We start from the raw sequence: 19,481 nt of genomic DNA on the forward strand, positions 1-19,481 counted from the left end.
CTCTGCAGACTTAGATTAGAGCTCTTCTGGTCCCAGCCTCCCTGGCTCAGGAAGGTTTGGTGTTTCAGAAGGTGACAATGACTCACGTGGACGCTGAGCACTTTCCTCTTGCTGGTCCTGTGAGCTTGGAACCAGCTGACCAGGTCAGATTTGGTAACAGACTTCAGAGCTTCAATCTGAAACCCAAAGGAATGAGGTTTAAGTAGCACAGGAGTGACTCCACTACGTCTCCCATGGCACAAAAGCACCTTCACAGAATTACAGAATGTTAGGGGCTGGAAGGGACCTCGAGAGATCATCCAGTCCACCCCCCTGCTGCCAAGCAGGATCACCTAGAGCAGATCACACAGGAACACTCCAGAGAGAGACTGCACAATCTCCCCAGGCAGCCTGTTTCGGTGTTACCACCCTCACAGGGGAAAAAAAAAAAAAAATTCTCCTGGTTCCATGGAACTTCATCTGCCTCAACTTCCACCACTGCCCCTTGTACTGTCCTTAGGCATCACCCAGCAGAGCCTGGCTCCAGCCTCTTGGCACTCACCCTGCACATCTTTAACAGAGTAAGTTTTTCCACACACTGCAGAAAACGTGTTCATTGAATCTTTGGGAATATCATGCTCTAGACAGTGGCACTCTCGTCCTCACCCTGCACATCTTCATAAATGAGGTCACCTCTCAGTCTCCTCCTATCCCAGCTAAAGTGCCCCAGCTCCCTCAGGCTCTCCTTGAAAGGGAGATGTTCCACTTCCCTTTTAGTCTAGGGTGCAGTTTTAAGCCTGTGTGTCCCTAGTAGTGTCAATCTCTCTTTTTATGCTTTGCCTTTAAAGCTGCTGCAAAGGGGAACCTGTGAGTGTTCCATGTGGCATCACCTGAAACCAACAAGAGACCACGAACCTCCCGGGCAAGTCTGTCAAAGAGATACTGCTGTGTCACAACTTCATTCCAGTTCCTGTCTACTTCTTCTCCAAGATGAGAGTCCTCACATTCTTTAAGCTTGATCAGTGCTGTAACCTGCATTTGAAAAGAGACCATGAGGAAATGGAGGCATTTTAAACCCTTTGACACTGCCAGGCACTCACAGTGAAAGAAACCCCCAATGACCTTCACAAGGAGGTTCACTGCTTTCAAGCCTCACTGCTAAGTGACCAGAGAATGACTGCAGAGCAGGCTACGGGGCAGGATTTAGAGAGAATCCTGTGTGCAGAAAAAGCTCAGAAACACACCAGAGGTGTAACCAAAGCCTGCAGTCTGGCTGTCACTTAGCAGTGCAAGCAAAAGCTTTTCAAGAGAAGTTTTACCTGGGTGCTAAAAGCCTCTTCAGTTAAATGCTTGATTTTCTCTTCAAAGCAAGAAAGAAACTCTTCTATTTTCTCATCAACCAATTCAGAACTAAAAGAGAGGTCAATAATTAAATCAGGCAGGAAAAAAAGGAAACAAAGCCAACTCAAACCAACATGCCAATAGTGCAGGGTAAAGCAGCAGAAGAGCTTTCAACTGATGGAATGTTTTAGGACAGGCTTGCTTTCCCCCCCATCCCTCAACCCCAACCTTCCTCTTCTTCCTGGTGTTGAGGAAAAGAACCAGTGCTGACTTTGAGCTCTATTTTCAGCACTGTTAGAGCACAAGAGCTCCAGCTAACCAAGCAGCAAGGAGTGGGTGCTGATTACACCCAACTGCAGCAGGCCTTAGCCTGTGCTCTGCCTGGCCTGAGCCCTGCACATGGACAGCTCTGGTCTGCTGGACTAAGACAAAGAAAAATGTGCTGTAGGCATGGTGAGGTTTCTGAAACCTTCAGAGGACACTGCCCTCACTAATGCAAGTGCCACCCAAATGTAACAACTAGAGGCAGCAGTGCCCTGTGCTAATTAAGCTCTCAGCACCACAGCAGCAGGTGGTAGCAGTTGATGTTCTTCACAGAACTTTCCAGTTTGGCAGGTCAGATACCTGCAGCTAGCCCCAGCTTGGAACAAACCCACAGGAGTGCTCTGCCCTCTGCCAGTGAGCCAGCAGAGCAGCTCTGCAGGATGGCCTTGGTGACAGCCTGTGCTCTCCTGTCAGAGGCTCCTCAGATCTTGTGTGATGTTTTACCTCCTCTTTGGATTACTTCTCCCTGTTCAAGTCAGGCCTGCTGCAGTGTCAAGAGGCTTAAGGCTACTGCTTACTCCATGGCCTCAAACAGGTGTGACCTCTTAATGAGGACAAGTGCACAGAAAAGCTCAAGGAAGAGCAAACTGAAATCAGCTGTGACCTACTCAAATAGAGCAAGCAAAGACTAAAGGAAGGTCTGCAGAGCCTCCAGCTGCCTGCTGTGTAAATACCCAACTTACAGCAGAAACATGGGCACAGAGCTGGCTCCATACCTCACTAGATCCCAGGAGGCTCCCATGTCCAGTGCCTGAACATGCAAGAGCCACTGGGCACCTTGTTACGCTTCACTTCAGTAAAACCAGCTGCCATAAAGGTGCTGAAGTCCTCCCTGAGCTGACAGAAGTAGCCCCTGCTGTTCCCAGAGGTGCTCTGTGCAGCAAACCAGCAAGGAACACCCAGCTGATGGGAGTCCCAGGCTGTCAGATCCGTGCAGCACCTCCTGGAGCAGAGCAGGTCTGCAGCAGCCAGGAGGATGTGGTGGACATGGTGCAGAAGGGTCACCAGAAACGAGCACTGGCAGCTCAGGGGCCACTCCCATGGCCCAGGCCTGGGAGTGGTGACCAACATTAACCACAGAGGAACACTTACTTGTATTTAGTTGCCTGGGTTGCTACTGTGACTGAGAAGCCAAGAATCCCAGAGGTGTTCCTGCAGGTAGGGTAGACGTGGTAGCTTCAAGAGAAAACAAAACAGGAAAGGGAGTTCCCAAAGCAGCCACTCCACAAGCACATTTCCATTTACAGCAGCCTCCTGCTGCAAGTTCAAAGTGTTGGCTCTTCAGAAAGGAGAACCTGCCCTGACAGTTCTCAGCAGGCTTCCTGCACCTCCTGCATCTCTGCACCTCAGCTTTTCCCACTTGTAGGAAATGCTTTTAAGCTTGGCAGAGTATTTGTGTTTGTGCTGCCACAAACCAGTTCAGCAGTGACACACTTAGGGCTGTGAAAAGCTTGCTCCAGTTCCCTGAGGTAGAAGGGTAGCTCTGAGGGAGGCTGCTGCACCCCACAGAGCTGCTGTGAAAGCAGCCTTGAGGAACTGGGAGCTGATTTGGAAAGGGGAGGAACCACCTGATGCTGAATAATTCCAACTTAACACTTTGGTAATAAATGCAAATCTCGGTAGGAATTTGCCACTGTGCAGGAAGGGTTTCCAGAGGGATCAGCAAGAGCAGGTACACAGGAGCTGTCCTCTAGAGTGAACTCACCCCAGGGTCTGCTTGGTCCTCAGGAAGTCAAAGCATGGCTCCTCCATGTGCATCTGCAGCGAAACACAAACATGTTGGAGCAGAAGCGATGCTCCTCTGCGGGCACCCCTGGGGCTCCACACAAACAGCAGCACAGGGTGAGCACCACTGAAGCCTGACCCTGCCCATTGAATTCAGAGGTCTCAGTCCTCTGGGTTGGTAGATAAGACAATGGTCTTAGCTGTCTGACACTGTAGCACTTTGGGGATCCTGTCCCAAATGCTCTCAAGTTAATCAGTGAGCAACAGCTCTCCACTGTCCCCCTCATACCATTTTCCCCATGCACTGTTTCCAGGGAAGACACCTGGGTGAGTTAGGAGGCAAACACTAACATACCACAAGCAGCTCCATGAGGGTATATTCCCTTAGGTTCCTGGCACCTGACTGGAAAGAAAATGGAGAATTTAGGCTGATTCCACGGAGTTCAATGCTGCAGGTCAGGCCAAGGCGACAGCTGCAGCACACACCTCAGCCTGGGCTGCAGCACGGCAGTACAATTCACAACAAGGACAGATGAGAAGTTCTTGGTTTCTGCAGGGGCCTCAATAATAGCCTTCAGGAGAGAAGGCTCAGCCCAGGACCATGAGGATCAGAGGTGAGGAGACCAGGAAATCACCAACCCAGGTCTAGCGCAGGCAGGGAGGGGAAGGTGCCAGTTTCAGGGAACCACAGAGCTGTGAGAGCCCAGCTGGGTTTGGCCTCTTAGGCCAAGGGCATGCACTCACGTGAGGCTTTGGTGCACTCTAACATCCCTGTGCAGGGAATGCTCTCAGGGCTTGGACAGAGGCACAACCTTGGCACCAGAGGGAGCAGGCCCATGGAGCTGCTGTTACCTGGTAGTAGACGGTCACCTCCGAGTTGGCATCACCTCTGTTGAGCGTTTTCACCTTGCAGAGCAGGTGTGTGCTTGGCAAGTCCACCACCCGGAACTGAACAGGGCAGGGATGGGCCAGGGGGGCAAACTGGAGCTTTCTGAGGGAAGCACAAACAGCAAAGCATCAAACCCTTGCTCACATCTCAGCCAAAACCAGGAACAGACCCAGGCTGCTCCGCCCTTGGTCTGACCTTTCCCTTCCCATTCCCTAAACCCCAGCACTGTCCTGCTTGAAGTGCCATGAGGAGTGGTCACCTCCCACAAACACCCAGGAGGGGTGAAGGGAACTTCTGAATTGCTCCCAGCCTGGCCCCTTCCTCCAGAAATGGATCTTACCTTGATAGTAGTTTCCACATAATGAGGGATGCAAGAGCCAAGAGGTACTCACCCAATGACACACTTGAGAAAATCCTTGGCTTCCTAAGGGAGAGAAACATAAAGGAGATTAATTGAAAGAGAATTATTACCCCAGCTTACTGCCTGCACCCCAGCACCCTGCTGGAGAAGTGACCCCAAGCAGGGCACAGCTGAGCTCTCCCACCCACATCCCTGCCCCCTTGCCTTGTCCCAGTCCCTCTGCACCACACTGCAAAGCAAAAGGAGCTCCAGGCAGCTTCTTGCACTGCAGCTGCTCCAGCAGGAGTATACAGAAGCCAGAGAAATAGCATCAGACACTTCAACAAAACAGGGAGCACACAGCAGGAGATAGGGCTCTTCTTGGGCACAAAGCTGGAGCTCAGGGAAGGAAATTCTTGGGCTTCAGTGGAAGAAATGTGAGGAAGAGACACAGTAAAACTAATGTGGCAGCTGGAGGGCTGCATGTGCCACACCGTGGAAGGAGCTTAGGTCAAAGAGGTGCACTTCGAGTGAAGACCCTGAGGTGCTCTTCCACAGCTGACTTCACACTACTCTGACCTCCCAGGGAACATCTGGACCTTTTCTTTAGGAGGATCTAAACAGTTTAAAGACAAACCACTGCCCAAGACAAGCTTCTTGGCACAAGTGCTAACTGCAGAAGGTTTCTCTCCCATGCTGCTCTCCATGGCACTGGGTGCATGGAGCTAAGCCCCACTGCAACCCTGGTTTCAGAAGCCCAACAGAAGTTATGTGTGACCTAGTCCCAGCACAGCTGTCTGATGAGTACTGCAGGTGTTTGACAGGACTGAGGATGACTGGACCTCAGCAAGGTTTGTTCAGTCCAGTTTCCAGGATAACTGCACTGGGAGGGAAGCCTCCTTGTGTGGGCCTTGGAAACAACTCATTAGTAAATACAGCGACACAGCAAACACCACAAAACCAGTGCCAGCTGGGCAAACAGTTCACAGCTGGATTTTTTACTACACTTTTAGTTTAAATCTAAGCTCCTGGAAACTTCTGTTCACATTGGCAACTATGGAGTGCCCAGAGCCTTCTCCAGAGCAGCACTCCTGAGCTGCTAGAGGTGAAGCCTCCAGGCAAGCACTGGAGTTCTGGCACTCAAGCTCAAGCACAGTTGATGAAGCAGCTGCTGGAGCTGCACTTACCTTGCTGGTGAAGTTCCCTTGTACCAGACCCTCTACGAAGAGCTGTGACTTGAAAGCCTTGACAAAGGAGGCCAGAGACTCGACAGAGAGGCCTTTCATCAGTGCCTGATACTTGTCTGTCATGGACCATCTGCCGTGCTCCAAGATCAGCAGGCGCACATCCCTGCCACGCAAGAAGCAAACACAACCACAGGCCATCAACTGCTTTTAAAGGAGGAGATCCCATTTCTGATTCAGGGTCATACTGGGGACAGGGACATGGTCCCCAGGAGCATTGCTGTGGCCTAACTCTGCCCTCTCTCCACACCTGCTGTTGACTAGAGGTCGCTTCAGAATCACAGAATGCCAGGGGCTGGAAGAGACCTGGAGAGATCATCCAGTCCCTGCCAGAGCAGGAGCACCCAGAGCAGATCACACAGGAACACAGCCAGGCAGGTCTTGAATATCTCCAGAGAGGGAGACTCCACAACCCCCCTGGGCAGCCTCTTCCAGTGTTCTGTCAACCTCACAGGGAATTTTTTTTCCTCATGTTCTCATGGAACTTCCTATGCCACAGCTTCCACCACTGCCCCTTGTGCTGAAATTGGGCATCACCCAGCAGAGCCTGGCTCCAGCCTCTTGGCACTCACCCTGCACATCTTTATCAACAGCAATGAGGTCACCTCTCAGGCTCCTCCTCTCCAAGCTACAGAGCTCTCAGCTCCCTCAGTCACTCCTCACAAGGAAGATGTTCCACTCCCCTAATCATTTTTGTGCTGGATTCTTTCAAGCAGTTCCCTGAGGTCCTTCCTGAACTGAGGGGCCCAGAACTGGACACAGTATTCCAGATGTGGCCTCCCCAGGGCAGAGTAGAGAGGGAGGAGAACCTCTCTGACCTACTAACCACAGCCCTTCTAATGCACCCCAGGATGCCATTGGCCTTCTTGGCCACAAGAGCACATTGCTCGCTCATGGTCAACCTCCCATCCACCAGGACCCCCAGGTCCTTTTCCCCTTCACTGCTTTCCGGTAGGTCAGTCCCCAACCTATCCTGCTCCATCCTATCTTTCCCAGGTGCAAGACTCTACCCTTGCCCTTGTTGAATTTCATTCCATTCCTCCCTGTACAGCTCTCAGCCTTTCTAAGCCTGGCTGACTGGCAGCACAACCCTCCTGTGTCAGCCACTCCTCCCAGTTCTGTGTCCTCAGCAAACTTGCTGACAGTGCTCCCTGTGCCCTCATCCAGGTCACTGATGAATATATCACAGTCTCACAGTATATCAGAGGTTGGAAGGGACCTCAAGAGATCCATCAGGTCCAACCCCCCTACCAGAGCAGCATTACCCAGGGTAGTCTGCACAGGAACACATCCAGGTGGGTTTTGAAAGTCTCCAGCGCAGGAGACTCCACTACTCCCCTGGGCAGCCTGCTCCAAGGCTCTGTCACCCTCACTGTGAAGAAGTTTTTCCTCATGTTGAATAGAACTGGTCCCTGAGAGACTCCACGAGGCACAGGCCCCAGCTCCACTCTGTCTATCTTCCATGTCTGATCTAATCCACACATCTGATGTGCTGGTTGCAGAGCTGCTTGACCTAAGCTACGAAGAATCTCTGGAACAAGCCTCCACCAGCACAGAGCAGCAATTCCTGAGCAATTCAGCTCAACCTCAGCACTCCCTGTGCAGTCACTTTTTGCCCACCCCCAGAACTTACTTGGACAGAGTCTCAGGTTTGATGAGGATGTTGAAGTAAGTTTTCTTCAGCTGCTCTGTTATCATTTCAAAAACTGCTGGAGTAAAGCTGAAGTCAGACAAGTAATCAATGATGAGCTGAAATAGAAGCTGTAAAGAAAAGAGTTTTAAGTCAAGGGTTTGGTTTTGCTGTGTGTATGCTCATTAAGAACCCATTTAAAGTCAGTCCTAATGTAATAACAACAAAAGCCATCTGTTGTTGATGTTGATTAACATCAGAGACACACCTGGTGTTCAGATGGTCAGCTCTCAGCAGCCCAAAGGAAAACTACACCCAAGGTAGGTTCAGAAGCTGTACCTCCAAAATCAAATTGTGATCAAAGTCCTTTTCAGACACTTCTCCAGACAGTGTGCAAATCACAGAATGTTAGAGGTTAGAAGGGACCTCCTGAGATCATCCAGTCCAACCCCCCTGCCAGAGCAGGATCACCTAGGGCAGGTCACACAGGAATGCATCCAGGTGGGTTTTGAAAGTCTCCAGAGAAGGAGACTCCACAACCTCTCTGGGCAGCCTGCTCCAGTGCTCTGTCACCCTCACTGTAAAGAAGTTTCTCCTCATGTTGAGGTGAAACTTCTATGTTCCAAGTTTGTATCCATTGTTCCTTGGCTTATCACTGTGCACCACCCAAAAGAGCTTAGCCCCCTCCACTTGACACCCACCCCTCAGATTTTGATAGACATTGATCAGATCCCCTCTAAGTCTTCTCCTCTCCAGACTAAACAGCCCCAGGGCTCTCAGTCTCTCCTCAAAGGGGAGATGCTCAAGTCCCCTAAGCATCCTTGTGGCTCTAAATAGCCTCAGCTTATAGATGAAGACTCCATGTGAACATGGGAGACTCAGAGCTCCTTTTAAGGAAGGGCAGTTGAAATCTTAGTGGAGATACAATTATTAATTAAAGGAAGATTTCTCGTAAGTCAGCTTAAGGTCAGGCACTGGAGCTTGTGTGAGTGAATAAACCACCTCTCTATACAGCTCAGCACAGCAGAGAGCATTTGCTGCATTCCCCTCCCCTCCTGTTTTCAGCAGCCCATCTCAAGACCCAAGCCAGGCTCCGGTGCTAGGAGCACAAGCTCCCAGGAGAGGAGCAGCAGGGCCAGAGCTGCTCAGCAGCACTTACAGGTAGTTTGTGGTTGAATCCTTTCACTCTTATGACCAAGCCGTGCTCCCCAGCCACCAGCTTGTACTCCAGCTGAGCGACGTCTGCCTCGTAGGCTGGCTCGCCCAGGTTGTGGGACAGGATGTTCACAAACGTGTCAAACAAAACTATGCTGGGTGGGGAAAAGGGCAGAGTGAGACTCACAGCATGGAATACAGGTAAACATCAAACCCCAAAGAGCTCAAATGGCTCACACACAAGCTCTCCAGCAGAAATTAACACTTGACTACAACCTGATTCAGTAGGAACTTGCCAATATTAGCCTGAGAAGACAGAGTGGAAGTTTCCCTTTGCCAGAAAGCTCCTGACACTACTTCAACATTCTTTGGACACTCAAATATTCTTTGCAATGAATCAGATTTGAGCTTCCCATGATTTAACATTTCTTCAAGGTAGGAATGCACCTGGAAATGTGCCACTGCTCAACACATTGATTAATGACAGCAAATGAAACTGTGACAGGATAGGAAGGGGTGGATGGACTCAGATGTGCTAAAGACTTGAGGAGTAAGTTGATGATTTTTCTATCAGGACAAAAAAAATAAAGCTAGAGCATAGCAAGCTACACAATGTGGACACTGCATCCACGCTTTCAGATTTTTGTCACTGTCTGGATTCCAGGTGAAGGCTCCAACTAACAAAGCCCTGATGAAAACAGATGCATAAAGGCTCTCCTAAACATGAGCTGTGCAGGCCACAGTCATGCTAAAAGCACTATGAGATTCCTTATGTACAGCAGTGCTAGCCCAAGACTAGCAGCAGTGCAGCACACTTTCCAAATGCTGCTGACAGCCTCTTCATCTGCCCCCAGCTGCTGGCTCAGGACCTGCCTGTGGACTGTTCTTTTCAGGACCAGACCTAACACACCAAGCAGCTGTTTGCTCCAGTAAGGACCTGCTGCAGAACCACCTTCCACAACCATAAATAAACCCAGGAGCAGACTAAGAACATGAGAAAAGGAGGCCTTATTCTATTCTGTTTTCCAATGCCTCTCTCCCCATGGTTTCTCATGGTACATGAGTGACTCTGCAAGACAGTAACATGATCCTCACTTCTCTGCAGAATGCTGGATCAGCGGCGAGATCAGGTGGAACCGAACATAACCTGTGGGCAGAAAGGAAACTTCAGTGAGAGCTCTGTACAAAGTGACGGCCTCTGAACTCATCACATGGATTTCTACCAGGCTGCTCTTTGGTCACAGTCTGAGTCTAACCAGCTTAAGAATAGTTTTTTTGCTTACATTAAGTCATGACCAAACATTTCTTCACTCCAAAACCTTCCCTTCCTAATTCCCAAACATGAGGCAGCACAAAGCTGTGCTTTGCAGAGCACTCACTCATGAGGTGTGACTGACACAAACACACATACTGCACAGGACGTGTTTCACAGACACTAAAAATGTGGCAATCTGCTCCAAAGCAGCAATATTTTCCCAACATTAGCCTCAGATCCAGACTACATTCTTTCTGTAGAAGAGTTTGCAATCTTTTCTAATCAATGTGTTCCCTGGTCTCAAGCCCTTGTCTCAGTGTTGGACTCTGCCTGCCCACAGTCACACCTCAGCAGTCAGCAAATCCCAGTGATTCCCCTTTTGAACCTGAGCTATCAGTAAGGTTTCTTCTGCTGAGAGGTAGTTTCACTGCTTTGTTTATTGCAGCTAACAAGCAAACCAAAAGGAATGGGAAAGAGCTGACAGCAAACGCCGAGTTTAAATGGAGAGCACTGTCAGGGGGTCACAGAATCACAGTTACTGAGGCTTTGAGATCACCAAGCCCAGCCTATGACCCAACACCACCACATGAGCTAAACCATGCCACCGAGTGCCACATCCAAGCTTTGCTTAAAGACCTCCAGTGGTAGTGACTCCACCACCTCCCTGGGCAGTCCATCCCAGTGCCTACTCAGCCTTTCTGTCAGGAAGTGCTTCCTGGTATCCAACCTAAACCTCCCCTGGCACAGCTTCAGGCCATGCTCTCTTGTCCTGTCACAAGTTGCCTGGGAGAAGAGCCTGACCCCCACCTGACTACAGTTTTCTTTTAGGTAGCTGTAGAGAGTGATAAGGTCCCCTCTGAGCCTCCTCTTCTCCAGGCTGAACACCCCCAGCTCCCTCAGCCTTTCCTCAGGACTTTCCCTCCAGCCCCTCCCCAGTCTGGTTGCTCTCCTCTGGACCTGCTCCAGCACCTCAAGATCCTTCCTGAAGTGAGGAGCCCAGAGCTGCACACAGTGCTGGAGGTGAGGCCTCACCAGTGCTGAGCACAGGGCAGAATTCCATCCCTGCTCCTGCTGGCCACACCATTCCTGATCCAGCCCAGGATGCCATTGGCCTTCTGTGCCCCCTGGGCACACTGCTGGCTCCTGTCCAGCTGCTGTCATCCAGCACTGCCAGGTCCCTCTCTGCCAGGCTGCTCTCCAGCCACTCACCTCCAGTCTGTATCTCTGCATGGGGTTGGTGTGGCCAAAGTGCAGGACCCTGCCCTTGGCCTTGTTGAATCTCAGCCCATTGGCCCCAGCCCATGGCCCAGCCTGGCCAGGGCCCTCTGCAGCATCCTCCTACCCTCCAGGCTCATTTGCCTTCACACAAAATCCATCTGACAGAGGAGGGAATGCCCTGTTCTTGACAAGGCCCTCAGGCATTTACCTTTTGGGATTTTGAATTTATCATCCTTCCTGTACCAGAGGCAGCCTTGCTGAGTGCTTACTGTTTTGACCGGGTATTCTGTTTCAGGGCAGTCAGCAACTTTCAAAGCAAAGTCAGTGGCTACAATAAAAACCAAACAACACAACCAAAAAGTTAGCAGGCTTTACAGATACAGCCAGGCCACAATCATGAAGGGTCTTCCAAATCAACACCACCACACATTTCCCCTCTCCCAGCATGCCAGATGATGTGCAATAATGCTTTATTTCTGTTTGTTTGGGCAACAAAGCCAGGTGTCTGCAAACCCATCAGGATTAACCAAATAAAATTGCTCTTCTAGGGTGCCTGGAGCTCTGTGTCAACTCTGAGTGTGTGATGCCTGCTCTGTTATGACTCTGAGAGCTCTACTCTTACACCTTAAAAAAAACCCCAATCAGTTCTCAAGCTCACAAATAAAAGAATATTAAATAAAAGTCAAATGAACAGAGGGGTTTTTGTTTGTTTGATTGTTTAGTTTGGTTTAGGGTTTCTTGGTTTGGTTTTGGGTGTTTTGGTTTGTTGTGCAAAAGCAGGCTGATCTTCAGACAAAAATTAAGCTTGCTTCTACACACCAGAAAATTGTCAAGTGGATGATTGGAAGATTTCATCCATGCTCAGGTGCCTTACCTATGTATTTGTTTTCTTCTGGAAGGTGCAAATCCTGATTTAACTCGAAGTCACTGGCCCATAAATCACTCCAGTACTTGTCAACATCTATTAAGAACCACAACACACATTTAGTCCAGCAGGCAGGTCATGCTATCCCCTTTCCTAGGCCACTCCTCTCATCCTTGAGCTGTCTCCATCAAGATCTACAAGAGGTGTTTCGTGTCACCTTGGTCAACGTGCTACTAAATCCTTTCCCACCAACTCCCCTGGAGCAGGACTGAAGCAGTTCTATTCCAAAGTGAATCAAGCCTGCCTGCACAGTAATCCAGCTCCCCACATGCCCTGGCCTTCACTGTTTGTGTTCTTTTGCCTGTTCAGGACTTGAGTGGCAGCCAAAAGGAGGGCTGGCTGGGTTGCCCCCCTCCTAGAACTACAGTAAGTTAGAGAGCAGGAATCAGCTGATACCAAACAAAGAACAAAACCTGACTGCTGACAGGGCAGTAAAGCACTGAAGATTCTTTGCCCTTCTTCCATGTGCAACTGTTCAGTGTTATCTTTTACTCTATCTCAAGCATGACCCAGATGTTCTCTAAGCTGCTGTTTACCTTCCACACTGTACTGTGTTCCAAACCACCTCTCTTTCAGATGGCACTGGCCTTCGTTGGCAGCAGACAGCAAAACCAGGTTGGCTCTCTGAGGACTGAGCTGGTTAAGGGCATCAGCAATGATCTACAAGGTCAAGACAGTATTTCAGTTCAGTACAACTCTGGCACACTTCTTGCTCTGATCATAGGAAGAACACAACACAAGGAGTCTACAGAAAAGGAGATTTGCTTTCTGAGCAAGAAAAGAGTGACTTAACACAAACTCTGAATGATGCCCAACACACATGCCTACATCACACAGCATGCCTAGGTTTCCTTTGCATCCAAACAGGTCAGAGTTCCAAGAACGTTTACCTCAGGCTTGTATTCAAACAACAGCTGGTCTCCTGTCAGAAAATCCTCCTTCTGAAACAGCTGCATGTTCTCACAGAGGCTCTCCACATAGTCAACTGGATCTGTCTGTAGGCAAATGGGGAAAGCTACTTTTCACACAACCAGAAAACATAACACAGGCTCACAGGATGTCAGGGGTTGGAAGGGACCCAAAGAGATCATCAAGTCCAACCCCCCTGCCAGAGCAGGACCATAGAATCCAGCTCAGGTCACATAGGATTACATCCAGACAGGGATGGAAAGTCTCCAGAGAAGGAGACTCCACAACCTCTCTGGGCAGCCTGTTCCAGTGCTCTGTGAGCCTTACAGTGAAGAAGTTCCTCTTCATGTGGAGGTTGAACCTCCTGTGCTGCAGCTTACATCCATTGCCCCTTGTCCTATCCCAGGGTGCAACTGAGCAGAGCCTGTCCCCTGCCTCCTGATCCCCAGCCCTCATATTTAGAAACATTTAGTAAATCCCCTCTCAGTCTTCTCCAGACTAAACAGCCCCAGGGCTCTCAGCCTCTCCTCATCAGGCAGTGCTCCAGTCCCTTCAGCATCCTTGTAGCCCTCCCTTGGACTCTCTCCAGCAGATCCCTGTCCCTCTTGAACTGGGGAGCCCAGAACTGGATGCAATATTCCAGGTGGGGCCTCACCAGGGCAGAGTAGAGGGGGAGGAGAACCTCCCTGGATCTGCTGGACACACTCCTCTGAATGCAGCCCAGGCTCCCATTGGCCTTCTTGGCCACCAGGGCACATTGCTGTCCCATGCAGAACTTGTTGTCCACCAGCACTCCCAGGTCCTTCTCCACAGGGCTGCTCTCCAGCAGATCACCTCCCAGCCTGTCCTGCTGCAGTTTATTCTTCTTCCCAGGTGCAGGACTCTGCACTTCTCCTTGTTGAACCTCATTAGGTTCCTCTGTGCCCAGCTTTCAGTCTCACTCACTGGATGGCCACACAGCCTTCAGGTGTCTCAGCCAAGCCTCCCAAACACATCTGAGAAGAGCCTGACTGACCAGGTTTGTTGAGCATGAGTTGTATGTTCTGCTTGTTACAGCAGTCAGTTTCTGCTATTAAACCTAAAATGGTTTCATAACCATATCTAATGATCAGGACTCCTCTGAGAATCCCCAAGTATCAGACATCAGCTTTACAGAAGAAAGGGCCCTGAGTATGCACTTACAGTCATTAAACCTACAAGGTTAAAGACCCAGTGGAATGCACTCCCTGGCCCCAGGGAACACCAGCAGGGAACACCGTGCAAGGTTTAAAGTGATCTGGAAGCTGGAAAGAGCAAGCTGAAGAACTGCTGCTGCTACAGGAGCATCTCTGATTCTGCTCCTGACCCAAATTCTCTGCCAAGATCTGCAGGAAGAGCTCCTCCTACTTGGACATAAAAGTTGCTCAAATATGTCCAGAGAAGGGCAGCAAGGCTGGGGAGGGGTCTGGAGCACAGCCCTGTGAGGAGAGGCTGAGGGAGCTGGGGGTGTTTAGCCTGGAGAAGAGGAGGCTCAGGGCAGACCTCATTGCTGTCTACAACTCCCTGAAGGGAGGCTGTAGCCAGGTGGGGGTTGGTCTCTTCTCCCAGGCAACCAGTAACAGAACAAGAGGACACAGTCTCAAGCTGTGCAGGGGGAAGTTTAGGCTTGATCTTAGAAAGAAGTTCTTCCCAGAAAGAGAGACTGGCCTTGGAAAGGGCTGTCCAGGGAGCGGGTGTGGTTGATGTCCCTGGAGGTGTTTAATAAAAGGCTAGCTGAGACACTCAGTGCCATGGTCTGGTTGATTAGATAGGGTTGGGTGATCAGTTGGACTTGATGGTCTTGGAGGTCTCTTCCAACCTGGTTGATTGTGTGATTCCCTATGGGTTGCCTTTTAACTGTCTAGGACTGCCTAGTGGAGAGATTCTGGCTGAGTGCTTTTTGAACCACACACATCAGTTTGCCTGAAAAGAGGCAAGTTTGCTGCATCTGTCTTGGTCATGTTCCACACAATGCTTACAAGACTTTCTAAAGACACTGCACAACTGAGGAAACAGAAACCACCCCTGGGGGCACCTAATGCTTATCCAGGCCTCTGTGACCATGTATAGGGTGGCCACATACCAGCATGCCTTTGCCTGTCCCTAAGATGCACAACCCTGTCACAAAAGCACACACACACCTCTCTGAGCCCTGCTCTCTGAGTTCAATGCCTGCACTGTCAGTGATCTCTTCATGACAACTCACAATCAACAGGCCAAGCAGCCAGGACTCTCAAGAGCAGGGATTTCCTCAGGGAAACTCAGGTTCCACCCCAGCCTGATGCTGCCAAGTGCACAGCCTGTCAGAGCAGGTATGGTTCTGAGGAACAGGAAACTCTCTCTGGGAGGACTAAAAGAACAAGCAAGACTTAAAGGAACCTTTCAGGGTTAAATAGCTGCATTTTGATGAAAAAGTCAACCTGGACAACTCTGCTGTCAGTGAGTAAAGACAGAATGTTACAACTGTATGCAAAGCAACAGATCTCCAATCCCTGCTGCATCCAGCAGCCTTCCTTCATGGAGCTGTAGCTCTTCTCCACTCTTCTGAGGAAGGCTTTTGTCAGGAGAAGACAGTCTGTTGTAATTTTGTAGCAGCTGAACTTTGCTAACAAGTAGATAAAAGCAGTGCTGCACTGAAAATCCCACCACATGCCATGTAAAAAGGCACTTGACCATCAGTGTGAACTCCTTTGTACCAAAGAAATCCACTGCTTCCACCTCAGCTGGGGGCTGCTGGCAGCAGTCCTTGCTCCCTTGCCAAGACCACTTCTGGTATTCAAAGGCCACTCAAGACACTCCATATCCTCCAGATGCTACCTTGAAGACAGAGCTACAGATGCAAGGATTGGCTAAAGATGACATTTCTAACAACCTGATGCTCACAGCAGACTGGCAGCTATTGAGAGCATCTAGGGAAAAAAACCCCAAACCTCCACTTCCAATTGCAGAGCCAGGGAGGTTCTCCTCCCCCTCTGCTCTGTCCTAGTGAGGCCTCACCTGGAATACTGCATCCAGTTTTGGGCTCCCCAGTTCCAGAGGGACAGGGATCTATTGGAAAGAGTCCAACAGAGGACTCACAAGGATGCTGAAGGGACTGGAGCACTGCCTGATGAGGAGAGGCTGAGAGCCCTGGGGGTGTTTAGTCTGGAGAGGAGAAGACAGAGAGAATTTGATCAATGTCTATCAATATCTGAGGGCTGGGGGTCAGGAAGGAAGGGACAAGGGGCAATGGATATAAACTACAGCACAGGAAGTCTACCTCAACATGGGGAAGAACTTCTTCACTGTGAGGGGCACAGAGCACTGGAACAGGCTGCCCAGAGAGGTTGTGGAGTCTCCTTCTCTGGCAACTTTCAAGCCCTGTCTGGATGTGTTCCTGTGTGACCTGTGCTAGAGTCTATGGTCCTGCTCTGGCAGGGGGGGTGGACTTGATGACCTCCAGAGGTCCCTTCCAACCCCTACCATCCTGTGATTTAAAACCTCCTTTCCACCCTCCCCCCCACCACCTTCAGGCCAGGCCACCAGCAAGCCACACCTTTCACCCAACAGTGTCTTTCCATTCCCAGAAATGAGCAGTGCTAGAACAGTTTAAAAATCAGGCAAAAACTACTGGAAAGCTCCAAACAATTTGCACTACTCATGGGCAAAGAACTTCACCCACAAGGGCCACAGAATTCTCTGCCTACTAGTTAGAGAATGAAAAAAGCCCTATTTAATTCTGTTCAATGCACTATTTCTCTGCCTGAAATACAAACATTTTCAGCAAAATACAGCCTCATGAAGTGCAAAATCTGTTTGTGCTTGAATACACCTTTGAAAATGTGTTTCAAAACCGAAAAGAGGTGCCATGGAGGAGAGAGAGACATACACACAGGACAAGTGTTTAACACAGTGAAAGCTCAGAGTATGACAAACAGATTTGTCAGCCTTGTTCTAAGGTTAGCAAAATAAAAGTGAATTCAAACCATCAGCTAACACTCCTAGGAGGTTTGCTGTCACCTCACCTGGGTGCACACAAATAATGGCAAAAGACCTTCCACCTCCCTGGAAGTCACAGAATCACAGAAACATTCAGGTTGGAAAAGTCCCTCAGGATCACCAAGTCCAACCCAGAACCCTACTCTACAAGGCTCACCCCTAAACCATAGCCCCAAGTGCCACATCCAAACCACCTTGAAACACATCCAGGCTTGGGGACTCCACCACCTCCCTGGGCAGCACATTCCAAACCCTGACCACTCTTCCTGGGAAAAACTTCTTCCTACTGTCCAGTCTAAACCTACCCAGTCACAGCTTGGGGCTGTTCCCTCTTGTTCTATCACTAATGATCTGTGAGAAGAGACCAGCACCAACCTCTCCACAAGGTCCTTTCAGGGAGTTGTAGAGAGGCAGGAGGTCTCCCCTCAGCCTCCTCTTTCCCAAACTAACCATCCCCATCTCCTTCAGTTGCTCTTCATCAGATTTATTCTCCAGACCCTTCACAGCTTCCTTGCCCTCCTCTGCCCTGGCACCAGCACCTCCACATCTCTCTGGGATTGAGGTGCCCAAAACTGGACACAATACTCAAGGTGTGACCTCACCAGGGCTGAGTCCCAGGGGACAATCCCCTCCCTGCTCCTGCTAGACACAGCATTTCTGATCCCAGCCAGGATGCTTTTTGCTTTCTTGGCCACCTGGGCACATTGCTGGCTCCTATTCAGCTGCTTGTCCATTAGAATCCCCAGGTCCCTTTCTGCCAGACAGCTTTCCAGCCACACTGTATCAAGCACCCAAGGTGTTCAATGCCAGGCTGGATGAGGCCTTGAGCAACCTGGTCTAGTGGGAGGTGTCCCTGCCCATGTCAGGGAGGTTGGAGCAGATGATCTCTAAGGTGCCTTCCAACCTAAGGCAGGCTATGAAATAAAGCCTTTTCACAGTTTAGCTATAATCAACACAAAAGAGTGGATCAATACCTGTTCCTGGTAGTGAAATTCATTAGCCTCAATCTTCTGGATTTCTTCCCATATCCTGTAAAGGAGGGAGAAGAGAATAAAAGTGGATTTTCTTCATTATTCCACAACATTTATCAAGATTCTGAAAGGCACCAAAGGGGAGCTCAGTGACTCACTCAGTAAAGGACACAGAGGCCAGCATCACACACAGTGCCCTTCCAGCCAAAAGGACATTTAACTGACAGAGAATCACAGAATGTCAGGGGCTGGAAGGGACCTGGAAAGCTCATTCAGTCCAACCCCCCTGCCAGAGCAGGAGCACCCAGAGCAGATCACACAGGAACACAGCCAGGCAGGTCTTGAATATCTCCAGAGAGGGAGACTCCACAACCCCCCTGGGCAGCCTCTTCAAGTGTTCTGTCACCCTCACAGGGAAAAATTTTTTCCTGTGTTTCCATGGAACTTCCTCTGCCTCAACTTCCACCACTGCCCCTTGTGCTGTCATGGGGCATCACCCAGCAGAGCCTGGCTCCAGCCTCTTGGCACTCACCCTGCACATCTTTATCAACAGCAATGAGGTCACCTCTCAGGCTCCTCCTCTCCAAGCTACAGAGCCCTCAGCTCCCTCAGGCTCTCCTCATGAGGAAAATGTTCCACTCCCCTAATCATCTTTGTAGCTCTGTGCTGGACTCTCTCAAGCAGTTCCCTGAGGTCCTCCCTGAACTGAGGGGCCCAGAACTGGACACAATATTCCAGATGCAGCCTCACCAGGGCAGAGTAGAGGGGGAGGAGAACCTCTCTGACCTACTAACCACAGCCCTTCTAATGCACCCCAGGATGCCATTGGCCTTCTTGGCCACAAGGGCTCATTGCTGGCTCATGGTCAACTTCCCATCCACCAGGACCCCCAGGTCCTTTTCCCCTTCACTACTCTCCAACAGGTCAGTCCCCAACCTATCCTGTTCCATGGGGTTGTTCCTTCCCAGGTGCAAGACTCTACCCTTGCCCTTGTTAACTTCATTAAATCTCTCCCTTCCTTAAATTTCTCCCTGCTGTTTTCCAGAAAGGAAGACTTAGGTACAAGGAGTAAAAACTTGATGCAAAATTAACCTGAAGGCTAAGCTCAGAACACTGCAGTCCTGACAGCCAGAGATTTGGCTCAACAAATGTATTTAACCATGAAGGCAGAACTGCACCTTACACCTACACTAGTTCAGGTCATTACCATTAGAAAGCTGATTACAAAAATCAAACTACAACAGCCTGAGAAACAGGAGAGCTTTACTTCCATTTTACCACTTTCTGTTGAAGATCTGTGAAAGATTTTGAAAGGTACAGCCTAAAACTACTACACACAAACAGTTAGCAAATGAAACTCCTCCCACTCAGGCAAGCCTTGGTGCTGGCTCCCCATTCATAGTACAAACAACAGGTTAAGAGCTGACATAGAGGCAAACACCTACCTTTTATCTGGCCCCCTCTTCTGCAGCATCTTCACATACTGAAACACAATGTGGGCCACCTGCAGGCAGACAGGAACAGATTAACTCTTCCAAACACTAGGCAAGCAGTGAGCAAAATCAGGTTGCAGCAAAACA

The 19,481-nt window shown here is 49.9% G+C and overlaps 1 protein-coding gene across 1 annotated transcript in view; it reads right to left on the reverse strand.

Moving 5' to 3' along the window:
* The window catches only part of NRDC (nardilysin convertase), a 40,719-nt gene that overhangs the window by 801 nt on the left and 20,437 nt on the right, over nucleotides 1-19,481 (reverse strand). Inside the window, exons 13-30 of the mRNA XM_054384638.1 lie at nucleotides 19,347-19,405; nucleotides 17,905-17,959; nucleotides 12,916-13,020; nucleotides 12,562-12,685; nucleotides 11,975-12,061; nucleotides 11,309-11,428; nucleotides 9,723-9,774; nucleotides 8,632-8,782; nucleotides 7,476-7,603; nucleotides 5,786-5,948; nucleotides 4,651-4,682; nucleotides 4,222-4,360; nucleotides 3,725-3,772; nucleotides 3,350-3,402; nucleotides 2,737-2,820; nucleotides 1,299-1,389; nucleotides 895-1,011; nucleotides 87-176 (exon numbers count right to left, since the gene is read on the reverse strand). Of these exons, the coding sequence (XP_054240613.1) occupies nucleotides 87-176; nucleotides 895-1,011; nucleotides 1,299-1,389; nucleotides 2,737-2,820; nucleotides 3,350-3,402; nucleotides 3,725-3,772; nucleotides 4,222-4,360; nucleotides 4,651-4,682; nucleotides 5,786-5,948; nucleotides 7,476-7,603; nucleotides 8,632-8,782; nucleotides 9,723-9,774; nucleotides 11,309-11,428; nucleotides 11,975-12,061; nucleotides 12,562-12,685; nucleotides 12,916-13,020; nucleotides 17,905-17,959; nucleotides 19,347-19,405 (1,698 nt within the window). The remainder of the gene's footprint in view (nucleotides 1-86; nucleotides 177-894; nucleotides 1,012-1,298; nucleotides 1,390-2,736; nucleotides 2,821-3,349; nucleotides 3,403-3,724; nucleotides 3,773-4,221; nucleotides 4,361-4,650; nucleotides 4,683-5,785; nucleotides 5,949-7,475; nucleotides 7,604-8,631; nucleotides 8,783-9,722; nucleotides 9,775-11,308; nucleotides 11,429-11,974; nucleotides 12,062-12,561; nucleotides 12,686-12,915; nucleotides 13,021-17,904; nucleotides 17,960-19,346; nucleotides 19,406-19,481) is intronic.

The sequence above is a fragment of the Indicator indicator genome, chromosome 10 (genome assembly GCF_027791375.1).
Source record: "Indicator indicator isolate 239-I01 chromosome 10, UM_Iind_1.1, whole genome shotgun sequence".
In the NCBI taxonomy this organism is placed as follows: domain Eukaryota; kingdom Metazoa; phylum Chordata; class Aves; order Piciformes; family Indicatoridae; genus Indicator; species Indicator indicator.